The sequence below is a fragment of the Mobula hypostoma genome, chromosome X1 (assembly GCF_963921235.1).
Source record: "Mobula hypostoma chromosome X1, sMobHyp1.1, whole genome shotgun sequence".
In the NCBI taxonomy this organism is placed as follows: Eukaryota; Metazoa; Chordata; class Chondrichthyes; order Myliobatiformes; family Myliobatidae; genus Mobula; species Mobula hypostoma.
The window spans coordinates 67,577,661-67,588,445 of record NC_086128.1 but is presented as its reverse complement, the minus strand read 5'-3'; the positions used below and the strand labels follow the sequence as shown (position 1 = coordinate 67,588,445).

The following is a 10,785-nucleotide window of genomic DNA, read 5'->3' as shown; positions in this document are numbered from 1 at the left end:
TCAGCTGCTTGTTCATTGGCCGAAACGCTGCCCGGCCCTGACGAGTTGCTCCAGTGTTTTGTTTGCGGGTTGAAAGGTGGTTTTCTCAGGGGAATACGGGGTGGGGTGGGAAGATCTTCTTCACTCCAGTGTGTGGTGAGAGTGTGGAAGGTGTTGCCCAGCGCAAGTGCCGGATGCAGTTTCGATTGTGACGGCCAAGAGAAGTTTGGATGGGTACGTGGATGGGAGGTGTATGGAGGGTTGTGGTCCCGGAGCAATTCGATGTGATTAATAGTCCATCAGGGACTAGATGGGCTGAAGGGCCTGTTGCTGTGCTCTATCACTCTGTAACCTCACAAGGTCTCAGCTGAGAGACGGGGTCAGGGTCCGTTTGGAAAGTTTTGGAGCACAAAACAGACTCCTCAATATGGCTGGTTGTCAAAGCCTTTATTCACGTCTCAGAGATACAGAAAGCAGAAAAATCACTTGATATTTGTTTAAAGCCGTGCACGGAAGTCTCCCCTGTCGTTTTCCAAGGCCCCTCCGCCGTCTTGATTAATTCACCTCCTCCATACGAGAAGACACCACTTTCCCGTCCACAACCTCCTCCACCACGGTGAACGTCTTGGTCTGGGTTGAAACAACGGGCTCTGAAATGAAAACCAGTCAGTCAGAGATCTCACGGGACGATCGCCTGATACAGTCACCAATCAGCCTTCTCAAGACCATCAGACATAGGAGCAGATTTGGGCTATTCAGCCCATCGAGTCTGCACAGCCATCCCATCATGTCTGATTTACTATCCCTCTCAACCCCGTTCTCCTCCCTTCTCCCTGAAGGATCTATCAGCCTCCAGTTTCATGAAACACTGCACGGTGAATCTGTGGGATTCGTTGCCACAGATGGCTGTGGACGTCAAGTTTTTGGGGTAGACTTAAAGCAGAAGTAATGCGCCTAATTCTATTTGATGTACCAAATGATCTTAAATGTACCAAATGACTTAGCCACTGCAGTTGTCCCTGGCTGAACAAATTCCTCCTCTTCCCTGTTCTGAAGATACATACTTGTATTCTGAGGCTGTGCCCTCTGGTCCTAGATTCCTCCGCTGTAGGAAACATCCTCTCCACATCCACTCTATCTGTGTCCTCTGGTCCGAGACTCCCCCACTATAGGAAACATCCTCTCCACATCCACTCTATCTGTGTCCTCTGGTCCTAGACTCCCCCACTATAGGAAACATCCTCTCCACATCCACTCTATCTGTGTCCTCTGGTCCTAGACTCCCCCACTATAGGAAACATCCTCTCCACATCCACTCTATCTGTGCCCTCTTGTCCGAGACTCCCCCACTATAGGAAACATCCTCTCCACATCCACTCTATCTGTGTCCTCTGGTCCGAGACTCCCCCACTATAGGAAACATCCTCTCCACATCCACTCTATCCGTTTCCTCTAGAACTAGACTCCCCCACCATAGGAAACATCCTCTCCACATCCACTCTATCTGTGTCCTCTGGTCCTAGACTCCGCCACTATAGGAAACATCCTCTCCACATCCACTCTATCTGTGTCCTCTGGTCCTAGACTCCGCCACTATAGGAAACATCCCTTGGTCGCTGCCCAAACTGCTGAGTTCCTCCAGGATTTTGAGCGCATGACCAAACTTTCTCAGCCCGACTGCGCCGTGCGGAGACGGTAAGATGGCCTACTCACTTCTTTCCTGCTTGACCACCGTCTTCTGTATAGTTGACCTGCTTGACACTTGGCCAGAAGACTGACCCCTGAAAAACAAAGGGGCAGAGTGTGACCTTGCACTAAGGGAAGGGCTGGGAGTGGGAGGAGGTCAAGACTTCCAATTAAATATTGCCTGCCACAGAACCTTAGCACACATCTCACATCACACCACAGGCAAAGCCCACCCCACCATCGAGCAGATCTACAAGGAAGAAAATAGCATCTGTCATCAGTGACCCCACCATCCAGACAAGGCTCTCTTGCCATTGTTACCATCAGGCAGGAGGTACAGGAGACCCAAGACCCACACCACCAGCTTCAGGAACAGTTATTAAACCTCAACCCTCAGGAAGGAGGTGCAGGAGCCTCAGGACCCAAACCACCAGGTTCAGGAACAGTTATTACCCGTCAACCATCAGGAAGGAGGTACAGGAGCCTCAGGACCCAAACCACCAGGTTCAGGAACAGTTATTACCCTCTCAACCAACAGGCTACTGAAGCAGGTTGAAGAACTTCACTCAGCCCAACTCTGAACTACAACTCTTCCACACCCTACAGGACTCACTTTCAAGGTCTCAACAACTCATGTTCTCGGTATTAATTTACTTTTACTCAACATTTGCACGACTTGCCCTCTTTTGTATACTGTACATTTTTTAATCAGTCTTTGTTATGTAGAGTTTTTCATTTATTCGATTGTATTACTTTACTTCCCTGTCAACAGCTGAGTCTCTTCCCAGGGCAGAAATGGTAACATGAGGGGCCGCACCTTTTAGGGGAGGAAAGTATGGGAGGGTTGTCAGAGGTAGCGTTTCTTTTTGACAAAGAGTGGTAGGCATTTGGAATGCCCTACAGGGGCGGTGGGAGAGGCATAAACATTTAGGGAACTGAGGAATCTCTAAGATAGGGACAGGGATAACGGAAAAATGTAGGTGGGAAGGGTTGGATTGAACTTACAGAAGGTTAGAAGCTTGGCACAACATTGTGGGTCGAAGGGTCTGTCCTGTTCTATGTTCTAGGACTGGATTGTATTCAGGTTCGAGTCTGGCCTGGCGAGTTGCTTACCCGGAGCCGCCCAGCAGCCTGCGATAGGTCTCAATTTCCGCCTCCAGTCTGCTCTTTATGTTCAGGAGCTGCTGGTACTCCTGGCTCATGGACAGGATCTTGGCGCGGAGATCGCCCAACGCCCCTTCCAGACCGTTGATGGTTATCTGCAGATTGGCCCTCTCACCGGAGAAGCGCATGTCAACCTCATTCAGGTTACCCTCCAGCGAGGCGATCTGGGGGCAAGAGGTGGGCGGTGAGAGGGGGATTTCCAGTGACTGGGCTGCGCCCACCCCAACTCCCGTCCTTCTACAGACGCGCGGTAGAGAGCATCCGAACAAACTGCATCACCGCTGGGTACGGGAACTGCCCGGCAGCACACAGGAAGACTCTACAATGGGTATTCAAAATTACCCAACTCTACACCGGCACCAGCCTACCGACCACCCATATACAGAAAGGTGCTGGAAACAGGGCCGGGAACATCATGAAGGATGACACCCACCCTGCTCACGAACTGTGTGTCCCACTCCTGTCAGGGTGGAAGCTGTGTAGCATCCACGCCAGGACCTCCAGACACAAAAAACAGTGACTTTCCCCCAAGCAGTGAGGCTGATCAACACCTCCACCCACTGACCCACCCCTTCACACACCCCAATCACCCACTGACCCACCCCTCCACACCCCCAATCACCCACTGTCCCACCCCTCCACACCCCCAATCACCCACTGACCCATCCCTCCACACCCCTTTCACCCACTGACCCATCCCTCCACACCCCCAATCACCCACCGACCCACCCCTCCACACCCCAATCACCCACTGACCCACCCCTCCACACCCCCAATCACCCACCGACCCACCCCTCCACACCCCAATCACCCACTGACCCACCCCTCCACACACCCCCAATCACCTACTAACCCACCCCTCCACACCCCCAATCACCCACTGACCCACCCCTCCACACCCCAATCACCCACTGACCCACCCCTCCACACCCCCAATCACCCACTGACCCATCCCTCCACACCCCATTCACCCACTGACCCATCCCTCCACACCCCCAATCACGCACCGACCCACCCCTCCACACCCCCAATCACCCACTGACCCACCCCTCCACACCCCCAATCACCCACCGACCCACCCCTCCACACCCCAATCACCCACTGACCCACCCCTCCACACACACCCAATCACCCACTGACCAACCCTTCCACACCCCCAATCACTCACTGTCCCACCCGTCCACACCCCCAATCACCCACTGTCCCACCCCTCCACACCCCCAGCCACCACTACTTTATTAATTCCTGTCAGAGTCACCTCATGTACAGACACTCCTGTACCCTGCGTCACTTTGCGGACATACAGCCTTTGCGAATAATCAATCAATCAATAGCTGGGTGGCTGCCTGGCCTCCCCCACTGCCAGCCCAGCCCGGCGGGTTACTCACAATGCTTTGCATCGTGCTCAGCTCGGTCTCCAGCCCCTGACAGCTGTGCCTCAGTTCAGTCAGTCTGGATTTCTCCCCATCGAGGGCACTCGTGTTGACGGTGATCTCCTGTTGCACAGCCGCAAACTGAAACAGTTGAAAGTAAATTTTTATTGTCAAACCAGACGTACCACACAACTACACTGTTGATGTCCAAAACTCGTCTGCGAAAGATGTGTTGGGTGGGGGTGGGTGTCGTCGGGCACGTGTCTAAAACCCCCACACTCCCCCATCCCGGGACCTACAGTAGCTCCAAAGACCTCACCCCAGGGAGAGGAAGGAAAATATGCGATATACATCTGGGGACAACTTGAAAGACTGGGCCACAACATCGGACTCTGGTGAGCGGCTGTCAGCTGCCGATTCTGCAGTAGGGGTGATGGGCCCTCTGCGAGCCCAGAGGTTGTGAGAGCATTTGAATGATGGGGTAAGTGAACTCATCCCCTCTGATTCATGGTTGATGGTTGAGGGGTGATACCTGTTCCTGAACCTGGTGGTGAGGGTCCTGAGACTCCTGTACCTGTTTCCTGATGGCTGAGGGGCAATAACAGTTCCTGAACCTGGTGATGTGGGTCCTGAGGCTCCTGTACTTCCTTCCTGATGGCTGAGGGGTAATAACTGTCCCTGAACCTGGTGGTGTGGGTCCTGGGGCTCCTGAACCTTCTTCTTGATGGTTGAAAGGTAAAAACTGTTCCTGAAACTGGTGGTGTGGGTCCTGGGGCTCCCGTACCTTTCCCCTGATGGGAGCAGTGAGACGAGAGCATGATCTTGTTATGAAGAATAGTGATAAAGCTTCCCAAGGAAGGAAATTGGGGAGAATGGGGGAGGGGGAGGTTGAGGTATGGGGACCCTCAGTGAACCCTGGCAGAGGGGATAGACTTGCAACAGCGTAAATCCCTGGTTAGACAACTCTTGGAGAATTGTGTTTCTTTCTGGTCAGCTCATTGCGGGAAGGATGCAGAGGAGATTCACCAGGATGCTGCCTGGATTAGAGAGGGTGCAGAGGAGATTCAGCAGGATGCTGCCTAGACTGGAGAGGGTGCAGAGGGAGATCCACCAGGATGCTGCCTGTTTTAGAGAGGGTGCAGAGGAGATTCACCAGAATGCTGCCCGAATTAGAGAAGGTGCAGACGAGATTCACCAGGATGCTGTTTGGATTAGAGAGGGAATAGAGGAGATTTACCAGGATGCTGCCTGGATTAGAGAGGGTGCAGAGGAGATTCACCAGGAAGCTTCCTGGATTAGACAGGGTGCAGAGGAGATTCACCAGAACACAGCCTGGATTAGGGAAGGTGCAGAGGAGATTTACCAGGATGCTGCCTGGATTAGAGAGGGTGCAGAGGAGATTCGCCAGGTTGCTCCCTGGATTAGAGAGGGTGCAGAGGAGATTCACCAGCATGCTGTCTGGATTAGAGAGGGTGTAGAGCAGATTCACCAGGATGCTGCCTGGATTAGCGAAGGTACAGAGGGGATTCACCAGGATGTTGCCTGGATTAGAGAGGGTGCAGAGGAGATTTGCGAGGATGCTGCCTGGATTAGAGAGGGTGCAGAGGAGATTCACCAGGATGCTTCCTGGATTAGAGAGCATGTCTTATGATGATAGTGAGCTGGGATGTTTCTCTTTGGAGTGAAGGAGGATGAGAGTAGGCTTGACAGAATTGTGCACAGTGGTAAATGGCACAGATGGAGTGGACAGCCAGAGATTTTTTCCGCCCGGGTGGAAATGGCTAATGCAAGGGGGCAAATTTTAAGGTGACTGGCGGAGAGTGTAGGACTGGATGTCAGAGGCAAGTTCTATCCGCCGGGATTGGTGGGTGCAAGGAATGTGTTACCAAGGGTGGTGGTAGAGGCAGATTTAGTAGGGACATGGAGGAAACTTATAGATTGATACATGGATGGAAGAAAAAATGGAGGAGGGATGGGTTAGATTGATATTGGTGTTGGTAAAAAGGTTGGCACAACTTCATGGGCTGAGTGCCCTGTATTCTGCTGTAATGTTCGATGTTCTGTAGGAAAAGCTATAGTTGCCTGCTCGCTGGTGGGGAAGGTAATGGATAACTTGATCATTTGGGAACCAGTGGGATGGTGAGGGAGGAAATGTTTCTTGAATTGGAATGGTGGGACAGAGTCTAAAGTTTGGAGACAGGACGTTCCAGAGAATCGTCACCGAGTCTTCCATTCAATCAGCACAGAAAGAAGCTGTTCAGCCCAGTGGCTCCAGAGGGGCAAAGTTAAACAGGAAGCACATGGATGTGCAGGATCTGATTTCTTTTCTGCCTTGACAACTGATCGTGTGTCAAATGTTAACTTTAAATCTACAGAAGATGGCACTGAGGGATTGAGTGAGGATCGGCTGTGAAGGGATAGAACCAGCATGATGGTCTGAATGTCCTCCTCCTTTCCGTGTGGGGCTTAAACCTGGAATTCTGAGGGTGACAGGTGCGAGGGCGAGGTGTTGAGTCATCGTGTGATGGTGCAGAGATCGGGGTGGGATGACACCGTAACGGCTGACAAGGTGCTAATACATCATGTGGGGTGGGGTGGGGGGAGCTTCAGACCGGGGAGTTGAATTCCAGCGGCGTCTCTGAGGCAGCTGCTCATTCTGCCCAAGATCTCTGACTTCTCCAGTTTCCTCCGGTATTGCAAAGACAGGGCGGTACGCAAGGGCTCAGGGTAAATTGTCCTCTGACTAGATTCGGGTTGAGAGGAAAATTGGATGGGCCATTATGAATTGGGAGAGAAGATGCCACGGGCCGAATGGCCTGAATATGCCCCTATACCCTGCGGTCACCTGGACGTGTGAACAGGTGGGTGGATGGGCCGCGGGGCTCGAAGGGACAGGGAGGGCCTGTTCGGCGCGGAATCTGGGAATAAGATCCCTGTTACCTGCTGCTTGTACCAATCGTCAGCATCTGCCTTGTTCTGGGTGACCATGGCTTCATACTTCGTCCGAATTTCTCCCAGAATCTTGAGCAAGTCCACGGAGTCTTCAGCTGTGACATCGACAGAAACGTTGCCAGTCATCTGGGACTTCAGGCTCCTGAGCTCCTGCAGGAAGGAAGAATACGCAGCGATTTCACCCTCTGATTCTCGGCAGTGACACGGAACAGAAACGACTCACAATGTTTGGGCAGTTACGCCCATTGCTTACATCTTCATGGTTTTTCCTGATGTAAATGAGCTCCTCTTTCAGGTTCTCAATCTCGGTCTCCAGTTGGCTCTTCACGAGGGTGAGGTTATCCAACATCATGCGCAGACCATTGATATCGTTCTCAACGGACATCCTGATGGACAACTCAGTTTCAAACCTATCGAGATGGGAAAAGAGCAGGAGATTCTGGTCATCGGTGGCCAGGGCTGAAGTCGTTAAGCTTTTCCTGCACCAAACTATACAAGATATCTGGGCCTGTACTCACAGGAATTCAGAAGAATGAGGGGTGACTTCATTTAAACGCATCGAATGGTGAAAGGCTGAGATAGAGTGGATGTGGAGAGGATGTTTCTTATAGGGGAGGAGTCTAGGATCAGAGGACACAGATAGACTGGATGTGGAGAGGATGTATCCTACAGAGTGGGTGTCTAGGACTAGAAGACACAGATAGAGTGGACGTGGAGAGGATGTTTCCTACAGAGTGGGTGTCTAGGACTAGAAGACACAGATAGAGTGGATGTGGAGAGGATGTTTCCTATAGTCGGGGAGTCTAGGACCAGAGGACACAGATAGAGTGGATGTGGAGAAGATGTTTCCTATAGTGGAGGAGTCTAGGACTAGAAGACACAGATAGAGAGGATGTGGAGAAGATGTTTCCTATAGTGGGGGATTCTAGGACTAGAAGACACAGATAGAGTGGATGTGGAGAGGATGTTTCCTATAGGTGGGGAGTATAGGAGCAGAGGGCATGGGCTCAGAATAGAGCAGCATCCTTTTGGATGGGAGATGAGCCTCCCATTACTATCTGGTTTTCCACCCCTGTGCTTTGACAAAGACTAAAAACATTTGCCAAAAAGAGTTTTGATTTCTCTGCATAGATGCTGACTGACTTGCTGAGTTCCTCCAGGAGAGACAGTGCAGTATGTGTCTGTCTGTCTGTGAGCCTATGCATGTCTGAGCGCCTGTGTCTGTCCGTGTCTGCTTTTCTCTGTTCCCAAGGTGGGGAAAAGGGAACTTCTAATTGTTAGATTGAGATCTCTGTCAGTGTTTCACATGCCAAGTTTGTTCGGATACCAGTGTCACTGTATTGTATTTGACTTTCTGGAAAGCATGAGCCTTTTTATAATATTATTCCAGTTTTTTTTGCGCGGGGGGGAGGGGGAGAATACAGTGGGTCTACTTCCTGTTTCTTTGCCTCATACTCCAGCCCAGTAGGTGGCGGTAATGGACCTTATTCTGGTCCGCCAGTCGCCATTAAACTTCCCGAGAAGAAGACGACGACCTGGAGGACTCATTTGGTCCATTGTCCGCCCTTCAGCGGAAGGGAGAGGGGCCGGAGGAGGCAGACGCGGTCAATTGGACCCCTATACTCGCATCGGCCGGCTCGGTACTAACTTGGCCTTGAAGTCTTCCGCCGCCAGTTTGGAGTTGTCCACTTGGAGCATGATTCCGGAGTTGGCGAGGATCAAGTCGTTGATCTGTGGGAGACAGGAGGTGGAAATGTACCGGGTGGAGCAAGGGGGACGTGGGGAAACACAGGCACATTGTCCCGTCCGCTTCTGGTTTGCAAGGTTAAACTTAAACCCCTCAACCCCTGTCTCTCTCCTCCCAGCCCCCGCCTATCTCAGGGCTACCTCTTCCTCCACCAGCCCCTCCCTCCTCCACCCTGCTCTCCCCTCCGCCCTCTCCACCAAGCCCCTCCCTCTCCACCAGCCCCCCCCACTCTCTCTCTGTCTCCTCCACCCCGCCCGTCCCCCTTTAGCCTTCGATCCCCTTTTCCACGTGGATTTTCTCCCGGTTTCTTCCCGCATCGCACAGACGTGAATCGAGGGCCCGCTACGTTGACCCGTTTCGATGGCCGTGCGTGAAGTAAAGTCAATCCTTCACCCCACTGCCCCGGCCCTTCCCCATTCCTTCCCTCGCACCTAACGTTCTCCTCTCTGCGGAGGGCACGGCCTCGGACCAGAGGACAGAGGCGAGGAGGAATTTCTTTGGCCGGAGTTGGTGGCGAATGTGTAGAACTCGTTTACTACGGGCGGCCGCAAACAGGTTGGGTAGTCTTCAAGCGGGAGGTCCTCAGGGGCGGCGAGGCGCCCCTTTCCCTCCGCCAGCCCGCGGGGTCACCCTTGGGCAAGGTGCTTAGTCCACCTTGCCCCCTCCCCACATCCACCGTGTCCACATGAAACGGTGGGATCAGGTGGTGGACGGTCGTACGAGCAGTCGGTGCCGGTCACAAGTCCTGGTGATGCGACCACTGACGCCAGGCAGACAATCTCTGAAGAGTATTGTTAATGGCCGGGGGTGGTGTTAGGGGCGCCAATCTCGCAAAGGCAATAGTCAACCACTCTGTAACTTCGCCAAGATGCATTTGAGAGGGACAGTAGGTTAGCCAGACTGGAATGGCGGCCCACAGTCGATGGGCTGAATGGCCTTGTTCTGGTCGGGTGTCTAATGGCCAACCTCCTCGCAACCTGACATCTCCCCCCACCTCCCCCGGCACACACACACACACACACACACACACTGCGGGGAGGGGGAGCTTTTTCCGGGCTCTTACCTGGTCGCGGAGGCCCTTGATGGTGGCCCAGTACTCGCTGTAGTCGCGGGTGGTGGGACCCGCCTGTTGGTAGTACTCCCGGATCTGAAGCTCCAGTTCGGCGTTGGACTTCTCCAGGAAGCGCACCTTCTCCAGATACGCCGCCAGCCGGTCGTTCAGGCCCTGCATGGTCTGCTTCTCGTTCACCAAGGCGGAGGAGGAGATGCTGTACCCGCCGCCAAACCCGCCGCCGTACCCGCCGCCGAACCCGCCGCTGTACCCGCCGCTGAAACCGCCGCCGAACCCGCCGCCGGATCCGTACGCCATGCTGGCGCTCAGTCCCATGCCGGCGCCCAGGGCTGAGCCCAGGCCGTAGCTGGAGGCTCGACTGCTGGACACTCGGCTCTGGCCGAAGCCGTACGCACTGCCTCCCCGCATGCTTGAGGAGACCCCGGACACGCTGCGGGAACCCCAGCTCTGACCGCCGCTGCTGCTTCTGACGCTGGTCCGCATCTTGTTCCTCAAGCCTTACACCGAGCCACTGGTGTGCGGCCACCTCCTTCTCGCCTCTTTATATCCTCATCCCGAGCCGGGCCACCGCCCAGAGAGAGAGAGGGAGATAAAAAAAAGCGCTGGGTGTGGAGCGGGACCGCCGCCTGGGGCTCCTTGGAGGGTCTCGAGTTACGGGGGACACACCCAGAGTCCGGAACCCACGATCCCGCCGCCTCCCACGGCCGCGGAGCAGATCTGATCCATTCTGGAGAAGAGAGAGAAAAAGTTTCACCAAGTTTATTTGTTCAAGTGCAAGAGTTTAATTGTCGTTCAACCACACTCCCGAAATC

At 53.6% G+C, this 10,785-nt stretch overlaps 1 protein-coding gene across 1 annotated transcript in view; it reads right to left on the bottom strand.

The window, feature by feature from the left end:
- Window positions 1–442: 442 nt before the first annotated feature.
- Window positions 443–10,785, bottom strand: part of LOC134340212 (uncharacterized) — a 150,068-nt gene continuing 139,725 nt past the window's right edge. The window contains exons 40-48 of the mRNA XM_063037187.1: window positions 10,640–10,700; window positions 9,965–10,456; window positions 8,803–8,885; window positions 7,408–7,564; window positions 7,143–7,304; window positions 4,218–4,343; window positions 2,779–2,993; window positions 1,693–1,760; window positions 443–629 (exon numbers count right to left, since the gene is read on the bottom strand). Coding sequence (XP_062893257.1) covers window positions 535–629; window positions 1,693–1,760; window positions 2,779–2,993; window positions 4,218–4,343; window positions 7,143–7,304; window positions 7,408–7,564; window positions 8,803–8,885; window positions 9,965–10,456; window positions 10,640–10,700 — 1,459 coding nt within the window. The 3' untranslated portion in view covers window positions 443–534. The remainder of the gene's footprint in view (window positions 630–1,692; window positions 1,761–2,778; window positions 2,994–4,217; window positions 4,344–7,142; window positions 7,305–7,407; window positions 7,565–8,802; window positions 8,886–9,964; window positions 10,457–10,639; window positions 10,701–10,785) is intronic.